Here is a 24,373-nt window from a genome sequence, read left to right on the forward strand (position 1 = left end):
TATAACCAGGCTGAACCTCTCATTTCAGTTTATGCCTGTTTATGTCTCCTCCTTCCAAGCACCACTGTGAAGCCAGGTGCCATCTTCTTGCTAACCTTCCCAGATGTAGTGGGAGCTGCTGTTGGCTCCCCAATCCCACCCCAAACCTGTCTTCTCTCCAGGCTGAGGAAGCCCAGCTCCTACAGCCTCTCCTCCAAGAACAAGTGCTCAGCCCCCAGCTAGCTTGGGAGTTGTTCATTAAACTCATTTTTTGTCGTGTTGGAGATAAAAGTTGAGCATAAGAATTAAGTGTGATCTAACGTGCAGAAAAATTAGATCTTCCCTTTAATCTATTGGCTTTGTCCTTGCTAAGAGAGTTCAGGAGATTGCTGGAGGTCTTTGCTGCCAGGACACATGGCTGACCCATGCTCAGCTGCTCACTGCTGTTCCCACATAGCTGCTGCACTCCAGCCTGGCCTGCTGCAGGAGTGCTTTCTTCCCAGGGGCAGCACTTTGCATTTCACCTGTTTAACTCTTGTAAAGTTCCTGTTGGTATATTCCTCCAACATGTCTACGTCCCCCTAAAAGACAGATTCCCCAGTATTTCCCTTTGTTTCTTTATGGTAGTGTAAACTGCAAACTTGTTGAAAGTGAACTCCATGCCCCCTTCCAGGTCACTGACAAAGTCACTAAATAGCCCAGGAGAGACCCCTAGGGTATTCACTCCAATTAGGTTACGACCCATTAACCACTATTCTTCTAACCTCCTCCAACCACTTTTTTGTTTTATCTCATTTGTAAACTCATCTAGAAAACACCTCTAAACTTTGCTACAAGAATAGCTTTGAAACGTCAAGGTAAATTACATTCTTTGTTCTTCCTTTGTCCACAAATGCACTCATTTTGTCACAGTTAACTTTTTAAATATAAAATAAAAAAGAATATAAAAGTTTTTATTTTTTTTTTCCATTAGTGGTTCCATTAAAAAGTCTTTGTCACCATAAGACCTTACAGTAATAGGAATAGAATCTCCTCCCTGTACACAATAAATCAGTGTTTGGATTTTACTACGAACTCTTTTGCAATTATAGTAATTACACACCTCATCTTACTGAGCTTACTTGAATAAGCACTATCTAGAAAGTTATGTACAGCTTAGTCCTGGAATCATCAGCATTAATTTAAACTGTAGTATTCCAATGACTGACAGTATGCCAGGTAATCTGTTACCTTTGGTTCAGGACTTCTACCTTTAACACTTGGTATGAGAATGCAATGAAAAAAAAACAAATCCAGTGAATCTCAGTACAGCAGCTTCTTGGCTCGATTCCTGCAGGTTACAACTTGTGACATAATTGCTAATCAGTGTCCCCAAATATTTAGTATCAACCAGCTTTTAAGAAATGACTGTGAAATAAAAGATACCTCTGTTTGCTGCAAACATGTTTCCAGGACATAACTGCAAGCTGGATATCTGTGCAAGTGTGAAATTCATGCTTGCAGCCCACAGCTTCTTTAAGTTCTGTTAAACCTGTCTGACACGACACATAGCTTTGCATTTTTTACTCCAGATTTGCATTTAGAGTTTGGAATGTTTCTGGAACTGGGATTCTGGTGGTTTTCTTCCCCAGTCAGTATGAATCTCAATCTATTAATTTTTGCTGTTCTTGGTTTGAAATTGTGATATTTTTTTTTTCCATTACACAAAAATATAACTATTGGTATAAAATTCATGCAGTCTTTCATTAACTGAAATCTTAAAAGTCACATTTCATTATTTCTCTGAGACAGACTGTTGCATAGCACGAAGGATCAAGGTCAAATGATATATGAAGAGATACTTTTGACTCATTCAGATGGTTGTCTTCAACTTTGCTTCCTTCTTCACTACCTTCCAAAAAATAGGAAAGATTCTGAACGTTTTTCAAGATGTGTCTGTAGCACCCAGGGACATTCAGCTGCAATGGAGGCACTCGGAATTTGCACATCTGCAGCTCATCCTTAGAAAGTCTTTCACGGTACCACTGCCCAACTTTATTACTTGGATACTTGATACTATGGCCCACCATTGGAAGAACAACCTTCAAAAAATAATAATTAATAAATAAATAAAGCTCAGTATTTCCCTTTAAAAAATATGATTACAATTTTAAATGTGTTTGGGGCCTGAAATAGTTAAAAGGCAGCTACTTTTTCTAAAAACAGCTGCGCAGGGCAGGTATCTTGGATGTAATTTAAGGGAAAGGCAGAACAAAATAATAAATATGTCATGATTTCTAAAATGAACTAGAAGTACAGTGACATGAATTACTTTGTTTGCTGGGAAAGGTTTATCAAAGTAGACATTAAGTTGCATATGTATGACTTCATGATGCTCTGTCCCTCAAAAATTACGTCAATGACCCTTGAGCATTTTTACCAGAAATAGACTAAAAAAAATTTTGAAGTATTTACATTCAACTCCAAGAAAAGTACTACCATACTGCAAATGACATTGTACTAACTTCCACTACAAAGTAAGTATTCTTTCCTTCTCTTTGTTTTCAGACTGCAGCTTAGTTCACACGTATTTTCTTCAGTATGCATTCTGGTAGGAAATGAGACTGCACCAGTTAATTTTATCATCTTATTTTAAAAACAAAACTTTTAATCAAATAGAAATCAACAACACAGAATTATTCAAACAGACTTACTTGATGTATAGAGTACTTGTTAGCTGACTCTTCCAGAGCAGTGACAACATGAACCTGACAAAACATGTAAAGAGATGTTAAGAAAAACAAACTTTCTTGAAATAAAACATACAGATTATTATAGGAATCACACACTGAACTCCTAAAATTTTAAAGGATTTTGATGTTATTTGACTACTGTAAGGGCAAATAATCTATTTCAATCTAAAAATATTACAGATGCTTAATATAAAGTGAGCTATAATTTTGTGTTAACATCACCAAAAGAAAAAAAATTGGAATTGGAATGTATTACAATAAATAGGAATATATATTAAACTCAGTAACTTAGTACTATACTTGGCAGCTCTGATTTTCATACTTGGTTTATTAACATCTTTTCCCAAAAATATTATTAAAGAAAAATCACAATGGAAACAGTTACTCTTTTCAGGGACTGGAAATTGTTCAGTACCTTTTGAAGTACTCTTGCTTCCTATCTATAAGAATTTCCAGTCAAGAAAGGAGATACAACACTGCTAAATTCTATGTTTTACCTGATGATTAGGAGAAAGTCAAATGCTTCCACAGAAAGAATGGTAAGGTCTAACCTTGAGAACAAGACTCAGATCTACAGTAACTGATAATAGTAGCAACAGATGAGGGGAAATGGTTTTAAACTGGAAAAGAGCAGATTTAGACTAGAGATTGGGAAGACATTCTTCACTGTGAGGGTGGTGAGACATTGAGACAGGTTGCCCAGAGAAGTTGTTAATGCACCCTCTGTGGAAGCTTACAAGGCCAGGCCTGGTGGGGCTTTGAGCAACCTGGTCTCAAGGGAGGTGTCCCTGCCTACAGCAGGGGGTTGGAACTAGGTGATCTTAACGGGCCCTTATAACCCAGACCATTCTATGATCGTAGGAATATAGGTTCACCCTGAAGGTTTTCCCCAGTAAGGTCCTAAGAAGAGCATCAGACACCATACAGGCTAAGTTCTTACATCAACTTTGCCATTCTGTTTCTCCTCCTCTGTTGAATAAAACAAATGGTCAAAATAGATAAGAGCTATTAAAATACATCTAGAACATATATCTACTGGTGGTAATTCAAAATTGAAATGCTCACTTTTTTCACCTTTGTCACTAAGTATTTAAATGGACAAATTGAAATGAAAGCACTCAATTACTGTCTGACACATTAATGTATTCAAGTAATTGAATGTGCAAAGAAAAATTTGCTTAATATTTCTAAGAACTACTTTGTAAAAACTCACCTTGTCATTCAGGGAAAGGCTTTCGTCATTTTCTTCTGAGAAGACCAGATCACCCTCAACAACTTTGGAACCATAAGTCTTCAGCCTGTATGATGTTGCTTCATTCCATATTTGACTGCAGTAAGCGTGGACGTAGAATATGCGCATTGAATGAGGAATACTGAGCCATCCTTTAGTACAGCCTTCTTGATTTACACCGTAGCGATGTAAAGCACGTAACACCATCTTCTCTCTCACTTTAAATTCTGGCAGCATTGAGAGTGTCCCCTTTGCATCTTCTGAGATAAACAAAAATAACCACGTAAGTTACCATTGATTTTTCTAATACTTCCTGTCAGGAAAAGAAAAACACACTTAAACAGATTAAATAGGTCAGAAAAAAAATGAAGATAACCTCTTTATGCTGATTTTCAGGTCTGAGCCTCAACCACGATGAAATTATATTTAATCCTATTTGTACTATATTATGTAAATGTTTAAATTTTTACGTTTTGCATATTTTTCCTACTTAATTTTTCTTCTAAAGAGTGATTATCTGAAGGAGCCATTGCCTTTTACCTTTTGCTTTTAGGAAAAGGCACGCTGCTGTTTTCAGAGTCTGCACCAATGTCTTTCAATACACCGTATAGCAATGTAAGGCACAGAATAATCATCTCGTCTGTGCAGTGAAAAGTATCTGTGCCTCTTGAAGCCATACACTGTAGGTGTTCTACCAATGTACAATGATATGCAGGCTAACTTGAAGAAGATTTCAAAAGATCAAGCATCTTTAGTCAAGAGAAACTCAAAATTTCTAGTTTTGGAGGGAAAGTTAAGTTGAATGATAACAACAATGAATATGACAAAGAGCATTTTACTTAGCACTCTGTGTCTTTGGTATATTTTGTTGAATTCAGATCAAAAATCAAAGACTGTGGATAAAGGGAAAGCGTGGAAGAAAACACGTAATTAAAAAGACATAAAAGCCAGGCCCAAAGATGCAAAAAACAAGAATAAGATTAATATAGAAAATTCTGAAAATTAGATGCCCACCCATATTAAGTACTGAGTGCGAGTTAGGTGCCTCATTCTCCATAGTTCCTTTTAGGAACTATGAGGAAAGATTATATTTCAAAAGAAAACAGACTGAAGCAGGCCAAAATTGCTTCCAAAAAAAAAAAAAAAAAAAAAAAAAAAGATCATAGTCTTTTCCAGCATTACATTGCTATAGAGCATTGGTTTCTGCACTGTCTTGCACTTGAAATACGGTAATATTCCGCTATTTTGCACATCTAAGGCCTGACTTTGATCTTATTATCAAAAATTAGATATGAAATTCTAATGAGTTCCTTGGAATAAGCTATAAGTGGTATAGAGGCAGCAAAATAAAAAGTGTAACTCTGTGCAGCAACACTTTATTCCCTCGTGGTACCTACACTGAATAGATTTATAGACAATATACGTGGCCTTACCAGTTTGAAGAAAGTATCTTTTGGCATTATTTACAGGGTCATCGGTATCTTCAGCTGTGAAGAATAATTTTACAGCTTTCACCTTTAAAAAACATAATTTACATTTATTGCATTTAAAAATAACCATTTCTCAACGAAACAGACAATGCATACAAATCTGTGCCATCATTCTCCACTGAGCTGGAAGATTCCTTCTTCTTTCTTTCCAGCATGTTCCATGTAACACATACACAGCACTTCCCATATTCTCACACAGAGAGGCAATAGCTGCTTTTACACTGATCTGACACAATAACTGGGAAAACAGTAAGCTAACTCCTGCTACTTGCAACACCAGGAAAGAATCAATTTGCTGCTGCAAAAATCAACCTGTGACTATCTTTGTTTATCTGTTTTATTAACATTTTATTCTTGTCTTCCTCTGCACGGAACTGTGCAAGCATATATTGGTACATTTTAAATACAAATAGTAGTTTCTGCATGTTTTAAATTCAAAAGTAACTGAGTTAAGACTAGGTACTTACATCATTACTCTGCAGGAATTGTTACGTGCTGTGAACTCCTAGTATTAACATGCAAAATGTCAGACTCCCCGTATATTTGCAGGGTAAATTTTCCTGATTTCTCAGAATCAAAACAAGATTAGAAGAAGAGGATACTCAAGTATTCATCTGACTTTTAAGAGTCTGATTCTGTTTTAAACCTGGGCCAAACACTATGCTACATACATTGAAAAGTATATGACTCTCATCTTACAAATGATTACTTAAGAAGTAAGGTCTCCTTGGCTTACAGGGAACATTTACTCAGACCTAAGATTTTGGGAAGGTAGCCAAGGAATAATGAAAAGGAGAAGTCTCTGCTATACAGCAGATAAATTAGCATGGTATTGAAAAAGCAAATCCTTTTGTATGGTCCTATGTAGTATCTTGCCACATCTGTAAGAGTACAGACCTCCATTGGGATAAAGAGTTCACAGGTTAGGAGGCAAGAAGTACCCCAGATAAGCACTGTATAAATATAGCTTCATTTTAGTGTTCAACCTTTGTAAGAATGCAATCACTTCCTTGAGAAGAGGCACGATGATAATCACACTACAGACAGAAGAATCAATTCCTGTCCTTACAGCTACACCTGCTGATTAAAACACATTTTTCTAATTCAGAATGAAGGTTTTTATGCTTGTGTTGTCAAACCTGATTTGGCAATTAATTCCAGCACACATATGGGTTCATCTCACAAATGAAATTGCTCACTGGGAAGGTCAGCACTGAGCATCAAATATGGCAACTATAACATGAAATGAACTTGACAGTATGTACTTAAATCACACAGTGAAAATACCATTTTTTCATTCAGTAGAGCCAATCCTATTTGATCTGTCTGAACATTTTGTCCTTGTCCGAAGCGCTGAGGTCCATAATAATTCACAAAACCCTTTGCCTAGAATTAGAAAGAATGAATGTGTTAAAACATCAAAATGTTGGATACTATTAGTGAGATTGAGCATGCAACACACAAACTTCTGTATTTATATCCAAAACACATACATTGCTTTTTTAGTTAGAAATAACAGGTAACAAAATCTTAATTCCTGTTTCATTACAATATTTTAGCTGTTGAGTTAGAAACGTCTAAAAAGACAATCAAGACTTAGTCTTCCTTTTTAAAAAAATAGGTAAATAAGACAATTTCTGTGTAATTATTATAAGCACTTCTACAGTTCAAGTCAAAGTAATTGAGCTCTTTCTATGTGCCGAATTATAAAATCTCTACAAGAAGCAAATGAAGCATAGCAGATGTAATGAACAGTAGCAGCTGTTGGATATTTTTTCCTTAAAATACTCATCTTCTTTCTCATGAGATTGTTTGCATGATTATTAACATAGTAAAGAGCAAGAGTAAGCATTTGTGCTAACCAGGATTTTAAATCTCCTGACGAGTGGTAAGTCACATGAGGGCAGTAAAATCACAGCCACGTGACCTCTACCCTTTTCTAAAACAAAAAGAATAATTAACAAATATCCATGGGGCAGAAAGTCAATTCAAATTATATAACCTTGTTTTGGATTCCACTAGGACCAACATGCAATATTGTTTCCATGGAGGATGAAAAATCCTTATTTTGAATCAATACAGATGCCATTTCTGTCATTCATCATCTGACCAATAGGTTAACTCTAAGAAAGCAGGACACCAAACCAATTTCTGTTCATTTTCCCAAACAGCAAAACAAAAAAAGGGAGATGTAGAAGAAAGAAGAGCATTAGAGAACCACTTGGTTATGTGTTCTTTTTTTCAGTAGTAAAACTAATTTCCAAAATTTGCTACAGTACATATCATTTATTTTGTTTTTGCACACTAGATTGTTTTCACTGAAGTCTTTATTTCAGGATTAATCGTCTTAATCTGCATAGTAGTTATTGCTTAGAAAGAAAGGTTAAGAAAATTACTGCCATAGAAAACGCCTGAACTTTTTTCTCTTTCATGATTTTCTTCTATACTTGTCAGTGATTTAAGAATGCCTGATAATGAGGTTTTCTTCAGGGTGAGTCTACAGTTAAAATCCACTGAATTTCAGAGAATCTTCTTTGTCTTCTAAAGACATTCCAGACGTATTTATGTCATGGAAATATACATATTTTTTTCCCCTAAGCCAACTATGTATTTTGTTCACATGACCAAAAAAGGCAAGCAGTTGACATGTGTATTTTTTTACTGTAAAACACAGCACTTTGGTTGGCCTTAGATCTGTGCCACGATAGCCCATATATCAATACTCATTTACTACCAAACATCCCATTTGTCTTTCTGCACCACGTTAAGGACTGAGATCCATAACACAGAATGAATGCACATGTGGTCACCTTTCAGGAGGCAGCTTTGCTCCCAGTTCCTTGAGTAATGCAAGAAAGCCATAAAATAGCAAAAAAAAAGTGTCACAAGGAAGGAAATATTGCTATTATTCTGCCATTACAACCCTGCTCTTTATTGCAGCCAAGTGGCTTTTTACCTCAATATTTTCCATTGCTTCAGATATTCTTTCTTTCAGATCTACAGGAGAATCATGATTGTGGTGTTTGAGATCTCTCACAACTATATCAAAGTGATTGCCTTTCAGCTGACCAAGTCTAAGATGCTGGTGTGCTGAATGTATGTTGTGTATTCTCATGCCCTTTTTTTCCAGTTTGCTTTCAATGTCTTTCAACCTGTATAAATAATTGGGAGAAAATATGAGCCACCTGCAATTAAAGCTATACAACTTGCAATAAAATATCTTCTTTACCTTTGCACTAGAATTAAAAAGATTTAAAAGAATTCAAAAGAGATTTAAAACAGAAAGTAAGCTCAAATTTAGAGATAGTCTAAAAATTTATGTGCAGTTCATAAATATCTTCAAACTTGTTACATTTTGTAGCTTGACAGTTATGGGAATTAAGCAATTCACTGAACATTTTCAAGGCACCCAAATTGAATTTTATTTTTTTTATTGAACAAAGAAGTTAGAAGTCCTAGAAATTTGCTTCTTGTGAAAAGAGACAGGAGATGAGAGAAGAAAAAGAGAATAAGAGAGGAGAAAAAGAAAGAAAAAGGAAAAACAATGTCTGCCACTCTAGCAGTCTCCAAAACAATTTGCTCACTCTTGTTAAATAAGTCTTAAAGAAACAAACTCAGAACACCAATTCTCTGAGTATGCTTGCACATGCTTGTAATTGGAAATGCAGCTGATGGCTCAAGTATTTGCCCTTTAAAGAATCCACTCAATTTCTCTGTTTTATACATAAGAAAGTAATTAAATTCAAGGGAAACTTTCAGCTTACATTTTAAACAACACATTAACACTTCGGTAAATCATTTTTCCTGATAAACCAGCAGCTTGGAAGCAACCATTTTGCTAATTCTCTTAAACAAATGGCCTAGTTTGCAATGGAATTTTACTATTGATAGTTGTTTGAGTTAGTATTGAACCCTGAAAGCATAAATTTTACTTTCTTTTATTTGAAAGTTAAAGTTGAGGAAGAAATAAGTTGTGGTTTTTACACCAGCAATTTTTTTTTTACTGCAACTGCAGAATTTTAATACTTATTTTTTACCCACTGAGCTGGCAAAAAATGAGAACATCTTCTGTTATCAGCAAGTTATCCAAAATGTATTTTCCACCCTCATGCATGCTGACATCTTCTTTACTTAGTCTCACGTTTCTGTGATGCGCAATATAATAGGAGTTGATATTCAACACTCAAAATAAGCATATGTCCAAAGTATAACTGCAGTTATTTAATTTAAAAGTAATTTTGCTTGTTTACTTTTATTCTCTATAAGTTACATTGTTGTCTGTGGACCACAAGATAAAACTGTTGGATTTTGTATAGGTTTCCTCTCTCTTCCAGCTAGCAGATGAACCTAAATTAAGAAGTGGATCACATGATCATGAATTGGAAGGATACATAGTACTGTCTATTCATAGTATGACAAGAAAATTTTTCATTAAATTTCCACTGGGGGACTTCAGTGCTACACTGTATATACCCTGAAGCCACAAAACATTAAAGCCATAGCCACTGTGGACTAATACAGGAGGAGGGAAAGCATTAGGAACCTTGCTCCAGCTTGCACTCTGCTGGTACTTAATAGCAAATTAGAATAGTCCTACTTTGATTGTCAGTACCTCTGAGGAGTAACCTTCTTCACAACCATCAGTTGGTACGTAATAGCCTTCTTATCTTTGATGCCGGTGTAACTGAAGTCTGAGGGAAGAACTCCAAGTTCAGCAGCCAAGAAGTTGATTGCTTCCAGTGTTTCTAGATTTTCTTTCTGAAGGGTGAAAGCTGAAACAATCATCCCAGAATTATTAGAAATTTGAACTTCTAAATCATACAGGTGCTCTGCCATGGCAGATTTCAGGTTCTTCCTTTCAAACCACAACAGCATGACAACTGCAGAGACAACTCCCACTCCACAAAACTAAAGGGAACAGGACATTTTCAGTATTGAAAGAATAAAGACACAATAAACAAAAGTTAAAACAATAATAAAAAAAAACTCTGCTAGCTTTCAGAGTGGTACCTGATCAAATGCAATGCAATTCCAGCAACCTGACTTCATGCTAGCAACGCCCTTAAGGAATGAGATCATAAATCAAACCTGAACTCACTAAGCTGCCCAACACCTGAACACATCTTCTTAAATCCACATACTGGCCCATACTGACCATTCTAAAACGATTCTGATGGTCAGTCTTACTGCAGAACACCACAGTACCCCCACACTTCCACTAAAAATGTAATGTTTACCTGTATAAAGATCTTGTTTTATCTGGAAACCATCAGCAGATCTCTTTCTGGAGCAACTTCTCCCTCTAAACCTTACCATTATTGACATATTTGGCTTATGACTGACATCTCTCACAGTAAAAGACTTTGTTTCCAAAATTTTCCCAAATTTTTTATTGATGAAGTGGTGAACTACTTTTCTGTGCTCCTTATTTCCATCAGGCTCAAAAGAAAAAGTGGAATTTTCTACCTTGGCATCTAAAAATTTAAAGAAATCGCTTGTTTCCTTTTCAGTCACTAGCTGACAGAGTTCTCTGTAGTCAGCATTTCCTTTCACAACCATTTCGTTGTCCTTTGTCACAGTGACCAAGAAGGGGAATCTCTGCCTGATGGCGCCGTGCAAATCGGCCCGATCTCTCTTATCCACCACGGCTCCCAGAGAGAACTCCTCGACGCCGGCATCACAACCCCTTTCCGAGTCCCACGCCTCCTTCAGATCACAAGCAAATTTAGTAAGCCTTTCACTCGCGGGCTTTCCCAAAAGGGAATCCAACAGAGCGGCTGCTTCCGGGCCGGATTTCAAGCCCCCAACACAGCGGCTCTGCTCAGGGTATGTCACAGGGTCACGGCGGGCAGGCACCACCCCGCCCCCAGCCCCGGTGCTGGCTGTGGCGGAGGCAGCGGATGGTCGCCCAGCCGGCGGGTCGGGCTGCGGCGGGCTGACGTCCCGGGGCGCCGCGGGGCGCTGCGGCAGCTCCAGTTCCCTCACCACGAAGTCAGCGGGCGCCTTCTTGATTGTCCCGCGGAAGCCGGTGTGATCGGTCACGTAACTGAGGGGGCGCAGCATGACTCCCCTGCCGGCCGCTGCGAGAGGAGAAAAAATTAATAACAATACTAATAAAAATTAAAAAAAGAAAAAAAAAAAAGAGAAAACAGAAAACGGTGGGAAATTATCCTCCTACCGCCGACTGCAGGCAAAGCCGTCCCGGCTCCCAGAGCGGCCGCCAGGGGGCGCCGCTGGTACCGAGCCCCCCGGCCACCGCTACCTCGTCCAGGAGAGGGGAAACAGCCGCGAAGAGCTGTACCCCCCCCTCCCCCACCACCCTCGCCTGCCGGCTGTGGCGCGCTGCGGGAGGGCGGGCCCTCCTCACTGCAGGAAGGGGGAGGAGGCGCTGCCGCCGTGGTGCGCCGGCAGTGCGGGCGGAGGTTGCGTCAAGGCTTCGGAACGGGGAGGTGCTGTGGTGCCGTCCCGGAAGAGCGGCGGGAGCCGGGGGCCGGCCGGCAGCCCCGGTGAGGGGATCGAGTTCCGGCTACCTACCTGTGGCTCTGTCCCGGCCGTCGGCGGTTCTTGGCCCCGCCATGAGCCAGCCGATCACCGCCGCCACCTACGTCCGTAGCCTGCGCTACGGGCTGCTGAGGCAGCTGGCCGACCTCCTTGACCCGCAGGAGGGCTGGAAGCGGCTGGCCGCGGCCATCACCGACCCGGCCGGAGAGAGCAGATACAGCCAGGCGCACATCAGGTCTGGCGTGGCCGTCCCGTGACGTAACCGCGTTCACTGCCGCTGGATTGGCATCCCTGTGCCTAACGTGTGTGCCTGCCGCAGCCTGCGTGCACAGCGGTGCTCAGAACGTATCTCACACAGTGCTTCCTGGTGGAACTCTCGTAGTTCCTCTCTAGTTTGCTTTTGACACAAGTGAGGCTTGTCTTGCCAGGCTGAGAGAGCTGGGGCTGTGCAGCCTGGAGAGGAGAAGGCTGCGGGGAGAGCTGAGGGCAGCCTGTCGGTGTCTGAAGGGGCTGAGAGAGAGGAGGGGACTGACTCTTCAGCGGGGTCTGTGGTGATAGGACAAGGGGAAATGGTGTCAGACTTAAAGAGGAGAGATTTAGGTTGAATATAAGGAAGAAGTCTTTTGCACTAACAGTTTACAGGCACTGGAATGGGGATGGAATGGAGATGTGATGGATGCCCCATCCGTGAAGATATTTGGTGTCAGGCTGGGCATGGCGCTGAGCAGCCTGATCTGGCCGTGGGTGTCCCTGTTCAGGGCAGGGCGGTTGGAATGGATGGTCTATAAGAGTCCATTCCAACTCAAACGGTTCTATGAGAGCCACAGAGAACTGACTGAGGAAATCAGAATAAGCCCCACAGACTATTTGCTGTGGACAAATGCAGAATGTGTACTCTTATCCAAGTTTGCATTTCTTTGGTGTTATTTTGTGTATGGGGGATTGTACTTGCATTTTCATAAGGTCTGTATCTAGCAGTACTTCTCTTGTATTGCTGAAGTACTATTCATTACATGGTGAATTTTGTGGCTTTTTACTTACCATTAATCACGCTCCCTTGTTTGCGGTTCTCCATGTTATTTTTCTTTTCAAAGTTAGCTTTAATTTTTCTTTTTAAGGAGATTTGAAGCATTTGTGCAAATGGGAAAGAGTCCCACGTGTGAATTGCTTTATGACTGGGGAACAACAAATTGTACGGTTGGTGACCTTGTGGATCTGCTGATTAGGAACCAGTTTCTGGCACCAGCAAGTCTTTTGCTTCCAGGTAACTGTTACCCGTATATATTCTGTGCTGTATTCCCATGTCTGATGATGCTAATGACGTTCACAGTAATTGGACAATCGGAAGGGATTAGGTGAAAATAACCAAGAGAGGATATATTTTACATTACTTACAATAAGAGTTTTATGGAAGTGGGCTAGAACTTTCCAAGTTTAAATAAAAGCCCTGCAGTTTATATGCGGTGGAAGAATAGAACCTTAGTAAATACTGGCATAATGTTATTTATATTTTCTGATTTCTAATCTGGTTAACACTTTTTCTAAATTCCATTTTCAGAAGCTGTCGGGATGGCACAAGAAGTTACATTACCTCTTTCTTCACAGGAAACTTTGCCTGTGCATGAGAAACAACAGCCTATACAGGAAAAAGAAGTGACATCTGTAAAGCCTGTTTTGTCTCAGAACACAGAGAAGCAACCTTCAGTCCCTCCATGTTTAAGTGAAGAAAACAGCAGCACACAGTCTAGTAATACAGGTAGGTGCTTAGTTTGTTAAAATGAGTTACTGTTTTTTTCTGATCTGACCTTCACCTGTGTGAAATAAGTCCTCGGGATGCAATGGAGTAATGACTGTATTTGTGTCTTTGTGCTTTTTGCTTTTTGATCTTGTTCTCTGTGACTGTGAATACAGCCTATGCAAATAAGACACCAGAAAATCAGATATTATGTAGCCACACTAGTGCCACAGTGTGAGGTTCAGCAAGGGTAAGTCTAGAGTCCTGCACCTGGGGATGAATAACCACATGCACCTGTACAGGTTAGGGGCTGCCCTGCTGGAAAGGAGCTCTGCAGAGATGGACCAGCTTGTTCTGGTGGACAGCAGGTTGGCTATGAGCCAGCAGTGTACCCTTGTGGCCAAGAAGGCCAGTGGTATCCTGGGGCGTGTTACAAAGAGTGTGGCCAGCAGGTCAAGGGAGATGATCCTTCCCCTCTACTCTGCCCTGGTAAGGCCACATTTGGAGCATTGTGTCCAGTTCTGGGCTTCCTAGTTCAAGAAAGACAGGGAACTTCTGGAGTAGTAGTAGAGTAGTATAGCAAAGGGCTATAAAGATGATGAGGGACCTGAAGTGTCTCCCTTATGAGGAAAGGCTGAGAAGAATAAGAATGGATCTTATCAGTCCTTCTAAGTATCTAATGGGCAGCTCTTGAGTGTGTGGAGCTGGGCTCTTTTTGGCTGTGTACGGTGACAGAAAAGGGGCAGTGGGCACAAACAGAAACACAGTAAGTTCCATCTGAACATGGGGGAAAAACTGGGGAGAGGTTGTGGAGTCTCCTCAGGAGTTGTTCAGTACCCATCTGGATGCTCTCTTGAGCAATCTACTGTAGAGAATCTGCTTTAGCAGAGGGTTGGACTAGATGAACTCCAGAGGTCCCTTCCAACACCTATAGTACTGTGCTTCTGTGAAATTGTAATTTGTTTTGTTCTATGTGTAATTCCATTGCCTTCTTTCAGTACTGATTTTGTGGACTGTTTTGCACCTTATGCTTTGAATTTGGATCATAGTTATCAGAAATGACTAAGAAGTTTGGAAAAAAGTTGACCAAAGAAAGTAATCTAGTATATAAATTGGTCCACTGCTTTCTGCATTTCAACTTTTGTTGCCAGAAACAACAGTGGTGTATATATCTTTACACCTGACACGGTGTGTGGCTTTCTCTGTGATCTGCTTCATGTTTAGTTTATTTTACCTGTATTATGAGCATTAATTAAAAAAATATATATATGGTCAGAAGGCTGCTACACACTATATGAGACCAAGGTTATGCATAGCTGATTACATGTATGTATTTGCATTTTTGTAATGGTATCTTCATTATCTCTGAAAATAGGGTTCCATTATGTCAAGATTTGTGTTGTAGCAAATAGAGGATCTATTTAATATTATTTATATTAATAATTTATAATAAATATAATATGTATATGTTATATATTAAATATATATACATATATTTAATATTATTTGAGCGAAAATGTGGTTCTGTGCTAAGTGTCAATTGTGTCTGCTAGATTTCCACAATTTTTGCTTTCGTGACTTGGAAAATGTTACAAATAATTTTGATGAACGGCCAGAATCAGCTGGAGGAAATAAGCTGGGGGAAGGTGGCTTTGGCATTGTGTTCAAAGGCTACATCAATGGCAGAAATGTGGCTGTCAAGAAACTTGCTGCTGTGAGTTATCCTCAACATTTTTCCAATTAATAACTTCGTTCTTGATAGTACAGTCTTGATCATCTATGAAGAGTTGAGTAATACATTTCCATAAAGTATCACCATGTTAAATATGAGTTGGGTTCAGAACGTTGTCCCGTAGTCCTGTGGGTGGTGTGAGCTGTCACAGTGACCAGAGGTGAAATTTTGCATTTCCATAGTTCTTGCAGTGGCTCAGACAGTCCTTGGGAGGAGCAGGGTGCTCCCTTTGTTCCCCTCCTCCCCCTGCACACAAGAAGGGCAGAAGAGGTTTCCCTTCAAATTTCTGTGGCACGGTGCGTTGGAAGATAGGTATTACCATATAATTTTAGTCTTTGTAATACATGTTTTCTGTAAATAACATCTTTTATAACTAGTGAGCGCTATTAATAGGAAACTGCAGTGAAATAAAATACACAAATACAGGCTGGATATAAAATGAATTGATAGTAGCCCTGAGGAGAAGGGTTCTGGTTGAACCTCAGCATAAACTGCCAATCTGGGCTCACAGCCTGGAGAGCCAACTGTATCATAAGAAGAGTAACTAGCAGGGTGAGGTACATGATTGCATTCCTCCACTCTGCTTCTGTGAGCCCCACCTGCAGTGCTGCATCCAGGTGTGGGCTGCCCAGCAATAGGATGTGAGTCTGTTGGAGTGGATCTAGAGGAGGCCACAGAGATGATCAGAATCAAAGAGACGGAACACCTCTCCTATGAGGACAGGCTGAGGGAGGTGGCCTTGTTCAGCTTGGAGAAGAGAAGGCTTTGAGGATATTATATGGTGACCTTGTACCTGAAGAGGGCATACAGGAAAGCTGAAGAGGGACTGTGCGTGTAGTGATAGGATGAAGGCAGGTTTAGATCAGATATTCAGAATAAATTCTTTGCTGTGAGGGAGGTGAGGCATTGGCAGAGGCTGCACAGGGAGCCTTTGGGTGCCCCATCCCTGGAGGTGCTCAAGGCCAGGTTAGATGGGAGCCTGGGCAGCCTAGTCTGGTGGGTGGCAGCCCTGCCCAGGGCAGGGGGTTGGCGTGAGATGGTCTTAAGGCTCTAACCCAAGCCCTGCTATGGTAACTTGGTGACTGCTGAAACTGTATTACTCCAATAATAAAATGTTACATGATACAAAAAACTAAAAATCGTGTTCTGATACTTTTTTTTAAACTGAACGCAAAGACAAAAAAAAAGAAATCTGGTAAACGATTAAGCAGTTGTTACGTGTAATTAACTAAAAAAAGGCTTACAATTTAATTTTTTTGTGAGCAATCATGCATTTTAATAGATCCAGCAATATTGATGTCAGGTGTTCTCTTTGTAGGTGGTTGATGTTAGTGCACAGGATTTGAAACAGCAATTTGATCAAGAAATAGAAATTATGGCAAAGTAAGTACAGGACCATAAATGTCACTGTAACGTTTTCTGAGAATCTAAGTTGGCAGATAACACCTTAGTTAGCGTGGTCCCTATTTTTTGTTTTATCAATGTAACTTAAATTTCCAGCTTAAGTGAGAATGTTTCATGCATGTTTTCACAAGCAGTTTACATTTAAGTACTGCTGCAGGAACATGGCTGGTACCTGTGTGTGAGAAAGCTGGAGTGGGGGATTGGGGATCACAAATGTTAGGAGATTTGCAGAGCATCTCTGAATAGAATTGTTTTGCTTTAGGTGCAAACATGAAAATCTAGTAGAATTGCTTGGTTTCTCAAGTGATGGTGCTCAGCCCTGTTTGGTGTATGAATACATGCCCAATGGTTCGCTGCTTGACAGACTTGCTTGTCTGGTAAGTAAAATCTTTGTTAAGTGGAGCTGTTTTTGAAATATCTTTGCAACTGTGGTGGCAAAGCAGTATTCTGCTACTGCTCTGTTCTAGAAGTAAGACATAGATGATAATACTTAGTCTTCCAATAACATGGTATACAGATGTTTTTGGCCCAGTGTTGCTTAGTCAAAGCAGAATAGCAATATAATGTAATATGCCAGTATCCTGAAATCCATGCTGTGCTGCAGACTTGCTACGAGCAGAGGGTGCTGCAGTATTGTTCCTGCATCTGACATTGACTTGTTCTCTGCTTGTTCCTAGATTTTGTGTTGTAAAATTGCCCTTTGCTCACTGCCCTTGTGATAGTAGCTGTAACGTGATGTTCATAGTCTGCATATCTCTTTTGGAAGTGCTTAAAGAAACAGGGTGTACTTCTTAAAATTAATATTTTGTGTAAAAACAGTGCTTTCGTCTGATTTAATCAAATGATGTATCTTGTGGCCCTGGCCTTTGATAAGAAATCAGTGACTTTGATTGGTGGAGGGACTAGTTGCCACTTGTTAGAGTGATGCAAACAGTAAGCTGGATGTAACCTGCTAGCTGAATGTCCACATCAGTTTGTGTTAGTGAAAGCTAACCTGTAGAAATTATTGTCCTCAATAGGGGTGTGTACAGACGTGTTCATCCATCCACTTGCTGACCATTAGCAGTAAGTGAGCTGAAAAGAATAGTGGTAACTGAAAGCTAGAGTAGAAAACGAAGGTACAAAAGGGGACAAATTTACAATATAAATTCAGAAAGAATTTTCATCTGGTAAGGCAAAATGCACGATGAATGTGTATGCTGACTGTGTTTCTTGCTGATAAAGCAGGAGTCACTGTGAATTTGCTAACTCCTGCTTATGTCATCTGCTTCTTGTCTGGGCTTTGAGGAGCAGGCGAGGGAGGCAGCAGGATGCTATGACAGGATTAAGAAGTGCTGATAGAAAGCACAATGTGTGGGTAGGTGCAGGTAGATCTTTGCAGTGCAGCTTATCTTTTATTGCCAGAGCTAAATGTAAACTGTTTTGCACCAGGTGAATTAATCTAATGCAAAAAGTGGGGAAGAGAGCTAAAGGTGACAAATGGCTATATCTCAGCAAATGTAAATTGAGAGATCCCTACCATTCATCTTTTTAAAAATAATTACTTGAAAGCCATAAAATGTAGCAAGTAATTGTTCTGGATTATTTTTTTTTTTAATTGTTTTGTGTTATTAGAAATAATATACTTTGGATTTTCACATTTATGCTTTCCTTTCTCCATTCTTATTCAAGGATGGCACTCCACCAATTTCTTGGAATACAAGGTGTGAAATTGCTCAAGGTACTGCGAGTGGCATCAACTTTTTGCATGACAATAATCATATTCACAGAGATATTAAAAGGTAAAAGCTACTGACACTCAGTGGCTGCTTTTTTTGTTGTTGTACCCTTTTAAAGTCTGTCAGAGAAAACAGACTGAGAGATTCAGTGCTTTACTCAAGGACGCAATCCTTTCTGCGAGTGCTATCCATCACCATAATCTTGTCTGTGCCACAAGGACATGACTATACAGGCTTCTAAAGATAATTATGAGGCTGTTGTAATCTGTCACTTTCAAATGTTATCTGAGCGCTGCAAAGGGGCGTAGGAGTTCTGTTCTTTTGCAATTGCTGCTAACAAAAAAGCTGCTGTCACAGAACATTGGGACTTTTTAAATTGGGAGTTTTTCAGATCAAAACCCACTGTATTTTTTTTTTCCTAGAGTATTTCTGAGTGCCTCCTTTATTTCCTTCTATTTAATACGAAGACATTAAAATGACTTAAATCAGGTTTATGAAACTTAAGGACCTTTAAGATGGATGTATGCCCACTTATTTGTTACAGCAAGATTGATGTTTTGGTTGTTCTTTTTTTTTTTTTTTTTTTTGCTATGACAAAGCAGTCAAAATGTTTCAAGAAAATGCCTAGATACAGATACCCCACTTCTTTTGTAGGTTGACAAGGAGCAACTGATGGGTTGGGTGTCATGGATGAATGTTTCAGTGGCTTTCTGGCTTCTGACACCTCTGCTAAATGTAGGCTGTATAGGTTTTGTGAACTTCCATTCTGTGAGGAGGTAGTTTTTGCTTCAGCTCACCCATAAAAGGTACTTGCTGCTTTGACAACTCGTGTTTCTTCTTTCTTTCCTGCTTAACCATCAGGACATGTGCAGTGCCTGGAAGGGAAGCGTTTTCTTACCTTATGCTGCTCTACTTTTCTGACTGCTGCGAGTTGATTGTATTCCAGGATGGAATTTGGCTTTGTTGTTCTTTCGCTTCGATTCCATTTTGCAACTTCTTGCATTTTCACTGTTCAGATTTTCTGTAAGACCAGTCAAAAGCTGGAGATAAAGAGAAACACAGCGCGTAGATTTTTCCAGCATTAAGCAGTATTGTTTCTCTTTCAGAGAACAGAAGTATTGATAATCATTTGACATTGGAATTTGTAACAGTTGACATTTTATTAGATAATAGGTATAAACCATTAAAGCCAGCTTTTATTAGTTCTGAGTAGAGGTCTAATGGTTAAGAATTCCAGCATGCTCCGGTACTCAATTCTGCTGTGTTTTTCTTTTGTGTTTTGTTGGGGTTATCTGTTATTTCTAGAAACATTCAGAATAGCAGTTTGCATTTGGTTACTAAAGAGTTGTTAGTCTGTATTAAAAGCCACTTACTGTTTTGGAAAACTCTTTTCATTTTTCTCCCCTCTTCACCAGTGCAAATATTTTATTGACTGATAAGTATGTGCCCAAAATTTCGGACTTTGGACTTGCAAGAGCATCAGTAACGTTCACACGAACCATCATGACAGATAGAGTTGTGGGAACAGCAGCCTATATGGCACCTGAAGCTCTGCGAGGAGAAATAACTCCTAAATCTGATATCTTCAGCTTTGGGGTAGTAAGTAGAATGAGGGGAGCCGTACGTGATTGCATTGTTGTATTGTTTGATTTAATGTTGGTGGAAGTGTACAAAATCAAGAGTATTTGAAATTAAATTAAATGAAATTATTATTTCTCCTTCTCCCTGTGCGTGTGCACTTAAATAGTGTTTCTACTCTTTGAGTGGTTTAAAAGCATTTGAATATGTTGATTAAAATGTTGCACCTGCTAATGCTTGCTGTGCTTATCTTAAAATGTGAATTTGTGCGTGGAAGACAAGAGAAAAATAACATTTCAAGTTCTAGCTAGCTTAAATTAATATAAAACATTTTTACTTCTTCCATAGTACTTCACACAAAGGTGATTGACAATCTTGAAGAAAACAATCCAAAGTGAGTTTCATCACCAAATGGATGGTGTCAGTCTGGGATTTGACTGAAAGCTGAGTACAGTGAATATCCAGTCAGAAAAACCCAAACAACTGCTTGCTATCTGGGAGAAAAATGAATCCATTCCCTTCTTTGCAGCATTTAGTTTCATAGGGATGTAGGCCAAATTCTGTATCTGAGTATCTGGGAAATTCTTCCATCTTGTTTACAGGCACCACAGTGTAGGGTGTGGAAAAGTGCCAAACATCACTGCTGGTAGCAGATGATGAGAAGAGGGCTAGGAACAACAAAACCAATCAGTTGTGTAGTGGGCAGTGCAATGGCACAGGTACTGATCCCTTGAGCATTTGTGTGAAAGGCTGAGGATCACGTTCCTCTTTTCAAACAGTTTCTACGTTGAGGATTAATGTATTCTTCTCTTCTGATTTTTTTCTTTTTTTTTCCTAGGTCTTACTAGAAGTAATAACAGGTTTGCCACCTGTAGATGAAAACCGGGAGCCACAGTTACTGGTATCTTTATTTTTCTGCTTTCTTCCTCCCTCCAGGATTATTTCATGTAAAATAGTCGTCAGTTAACAGGTGGTGAGACAAGCAAATTATTACATCTCCTGATGAATAGTTATGTAAATCACTTTTGTATCAATCTTTGTTTTAGAAGTGAAGCGTTTTCTCTTAGCTGGTAGGAAAGTGTCCAGTCCCCACGGTCATCTCCTTCCAATCCGTATTATATTTCTCTTTGTTCTGATACTGTTTCTTGTTGCAACGCTGTTTTGCTTTACCAGCATACCCTTGTTTTACCAGATACCCTGATAGTTCCTCTTTCACCAGAACATTTTAAAGTATTTGTCTCAGTAGATTCTTTATGCTTCTTACTGGTCCTGAACCATTTTTCATCCTCTTCAACTTTCCTATTTATTTGCAAATACCTTGGTTTTTGGCCTTAAGTTGGGAATGTAAGGGCTATTTTGGGATGTTTTGATTTGAACATTAGTTCAATTAGAAATTCAGCCTGCTAATTTGGAAACACTATCTCTGAGCTAACTCATTCCAATTAAAAATTTTAAAAACTTTCTCTTAATTTAGCCTTTCATTTAGTTTAAATTTCGAGTTGCTGAATCCAGGATTTTCCATATAGAGACTTAGTTGTTTACTAAGTATGAAATAGCACTGAGTTTTGGTTTGGTTTTGTTCCACACCGTTTGACAGCTGATCACCCTCTTACACATACACAGCTTTAGGAATACCTGTGTACTATTAATAGAGTACTTTCTCTAAGCTGTATCTTCTGGAGTGGCATAATATTTATCCTTCTAAACCGTGATGACCTTGGAGAACTCAAATCCTTGTCAGATACAATCCTTGAGCTTTTGTCTTCTTTCCTTATCTTCTTTTTAAAAGCAGGCTTTTTTTTTTCACAAGATAGACTTTATACTCCATTTTAGATTCTGATTTGATTGGTACCTACTTATTCTAATGTCCTTTTGGGAGCACAGGCAGTGTGAGACAATAAGGTATCCCTAGCTTCAAAAACAAGTTTTTATTACACACTATAGTCTTGTAAGTTGTTTTGGTAGATACTGATGAACAATTATGCTACCCAACCGTTGTTGTTATTCTTTGTCTAGAAAAAGTGGTTGAGAAAAATGAAGAGAACTGAAAAGCAAGTTGTGAAAGTGTTCGTGTGGAATTTAGGATCTTCAGATGCTTACGGTATTCTCTGCTCATTGGTTCCAACTCTCTTGTAGTTAAGTATCAAGGATGAAATTGAGGATGAGGAGGCGACAGTAGAGGATTATGTTGATGTAAAGATGAGTGACTGGGATGCAACTTCAGTTCATAAAATGTATTCACTTGCTGATCGGTGTCTGAATGAGAAAAAAAACAGGAGGCCGAACATTCAGATGGTATGTAGGCTGTCAAATTGAAGGCTTATTTTTAGCCATTGGTGTTTGTAGTTGTGGTGTCGGTTACTTGTACTTCTCACTGTTCTCTTGCAGGTCCAGCAGTATTTACAAGAGATAAAAACGTGACACGCATTTCTGATACACCTGTTGTCTAAATGGAGTGCAGACCAGGAGCAAGTAGAGAATTATATTAGCACCTACTGTGACATTATCAGCCTTTCTGCTTTCCAGAACTTTCTGGTCCACATATAAGACATGCAGGTGGCTTGTCACCATCCTCTTTTTTAGTTTTTTCTTTTTGTTAACTGGGCACCTTTTCATGCATCTATAGCCACAGGACCCTCAACATGAGAAAGCCTTTTTTCTTTTCTTTTGGTATAAACAGACTGCCTTGCTGATACAGCCTCTACATAGGTTTTTAAAGGTATTGCCATCTCTTTGACTTCTCCTTGCCACGTATCAAGTATCTTCAGCAAAGCAATGTGATAGTAAAAAGGTGGATGTTTTCCTGCAATTTTTTTTCTTGGGAAGACCTACTAGACCTTTCTTTACTGAACACAAAAACGTTTAGTAGACATAAATGGCACTTATGTTATATCTTGTTGGCAGAAGGCAACAGCAGTACCCACATTTAAACAAACTTAGCATTTTAGCTTGAGAGTTCATATTAGTGTGAACAAACTGGTAACACCCATGAATGTGACTATTTTTTAGAAAGCCTTCTCAGGGTTTGTTTCATTCAAATAAGTGCTGCAGAACATCTGTTAGGTTTCAAGGTTTTGCAGGCAGACCAATTACATCACAGTGCAAATGCAGACATTTGTGGCTTTCTTCTGGTGAGCCCTGCTGGTGAACCATTTAATTGCTGTTCATAGGAAGACTTACAGTTACTTCTCATTTTGTGTGTCAGGAGGAGAGTCCATGTGAGATACTGCAAATATCGGTGGTTTATTTTGTTAAAGAAGTCAATATGTTAGGACTAATTCTGCATTCTGCTTACTCAAATCATTAAGCTCTTACTTACATGTATGTATATTAATGAAGTATAAAAATACACAGAATTACTGCAAAAAGCTTTCCGTGTTTGGGGGTTTTTGCTTTTGTTTGGGTGGTTTTTATTTGGGTGGCTTTATTTAAAGGTTGACATATCAAAGTTGATTCAAAATTGAATGAAGTGAATAAGATTCCAGATACCTTGGACCAGCAGACTACTGCTCAACTACTCCATGAAAGAGGTTATTTTCACATGACGTATTTTCTGGACTTCAAATGCTGGAAGGGATAAAAAAAAAAAAAAAAAAAAAAAAAAAAACCTGCTAGAAATGAGAATAAAATCTGTTTAAGTAATTCTTTAAACAACTCTTCTTGCTGTTACTTGAAGGTTTCTTACTAGATTTTTTTTTCTGCTTCTTACTGCTGTAGGGCTAGTATGACATCCATGTTGTTGCCTGTATACGTATAGGCATATATATATATATCTGAAGGGCAACAGTTCTCTCCTTGGCCACAGCCAGAGATGCTAGGAAGTGTGCTGTGGGTCAGAGGGGTCTGCAGAGCCACAAGTGGTTGGGACGTGAGCCAGTAGTGGCTGCTGAGGGATAGGTGACTGTGACAGACAGTATGTAGGCAGTGCTACTTCAGTGGAGCATTATGGTTTTGTAGGTTGCAACTCATTAACTTTTTGAGAAAGATTCAAGGTCTTCATTGCTTGTTACACCTCTATCAGATTTTCTCTCTTCTTTGTCCAGTTTCCTTTGAGCCTACATACTTTTCATCAGCCACTGTATTTCTTACTTGTATGGAAAAGTGAAGAATGGTCTCATCCTTGTATTTGGGCTGAGTTGCCTTTTGGTCAGTGGATGGAATACAAATAAGTCTGTGATATTCATGCTCACACAGCACTGAGCTCCCTCTCCTGTGTGTTCCTGTTAGGAAAGTAGCTGGGTTGGTTTTTTTGTTGTTTTTTTTATTACCTTTG

The 24,373-nt window shown here is 39.2% G+C and overlaps 2 protein-coding genes across 4 annotated transcripts; one reads left to right on the forward strand and one right to left on the reverse strand.

Annotated features, from left to right (window-relative positions):
* Positions 1-911: 911 nt before the first annotated feature.
* On the reverse strand, positions 912-12,104 carry PUS7L (pseudouridine synthase 7 like). 3 transcript variants are annotated; one of them, XM_085219798.1, is made up of 9 exons: positions 11,967-12,104; positions 10,899-11,512; positions 10,045-10,190; positions 8,389-8,584; positions 6,720-6,818; positions 5,376-5,457; positions 3,925-4,202; positions 2,673-2,726; positions 912-2,060 (listed from the first exon to the last, which is right to left on the reverse strand). In XM_085219798.1, exons 1-9 carry the CDS (start codon positions 12,007-12,009, stop codon positions 1,737-1,739), a joined length of 1,836 nt encoding a protein of 611 aa, XP_085075924.1. In that variant the 5' UTR covers positions 12,010-12,104; the 3' UTR covers positions 912-1,736. The 3 variants fall into 3 exon arrangements, with proteins under 3 accessions (XP_085075924.1, XP_085075911.1, XP_085075915.1); XM_085219785.1 differs by having other exon boundaries at positions 10,045-10,204; positions 10,670-11,512; XM_085219789.1 differs by lacking the exon at positions 11,967-12,104 and adding an exon at positions 11,611-11,768 and having other exon boundaries at positions 10,045-10,204; positions 10,670-11,512.
* On the forward strand, positions 12,008-23,470 carry IRAK4 (interleukin 1 receptor associated kinase 4). The gene is made up of 11 exons (XM_010707289.4): positions 12,008-12,168; positions 13,052-13,197; positions 13,492-13,689; positions 15,222-15,382; positions 16,719-16,783; positions 17,067-17,181; positions 18,476-18,585; positions 19,938-20,121; positions 20,939-21,001; positions 22,237-22,395; positions 22,489-23,470. Exons 1-11 carry the CDS (start codon positions 12,008-12,010, stop codon positions 22,519-22,521), a joined length of 1,395 nt encoding a protein of 464 aa, XP_010705591.2. The 3' UTR covers positions 22,522-23,470.
* The last annotated feature ends 903 nt before the right edge of the window (positions 23,471-24,373 follow it).

This window comes from Meleagris gallopavo, chromosome 1 (assembly GCF_905368555.1).
Source record: "Meleagris gallopavo chromosome 1, MGAL_WU_HG_1.1, whole genome shotgun sequence".
NCBI classification, from domain to species: Eukaryota; Metazoa; Chordata; class Aves; order Galliformes; family Phasianidae; genus Meleagris; species Meleagris gallopavo.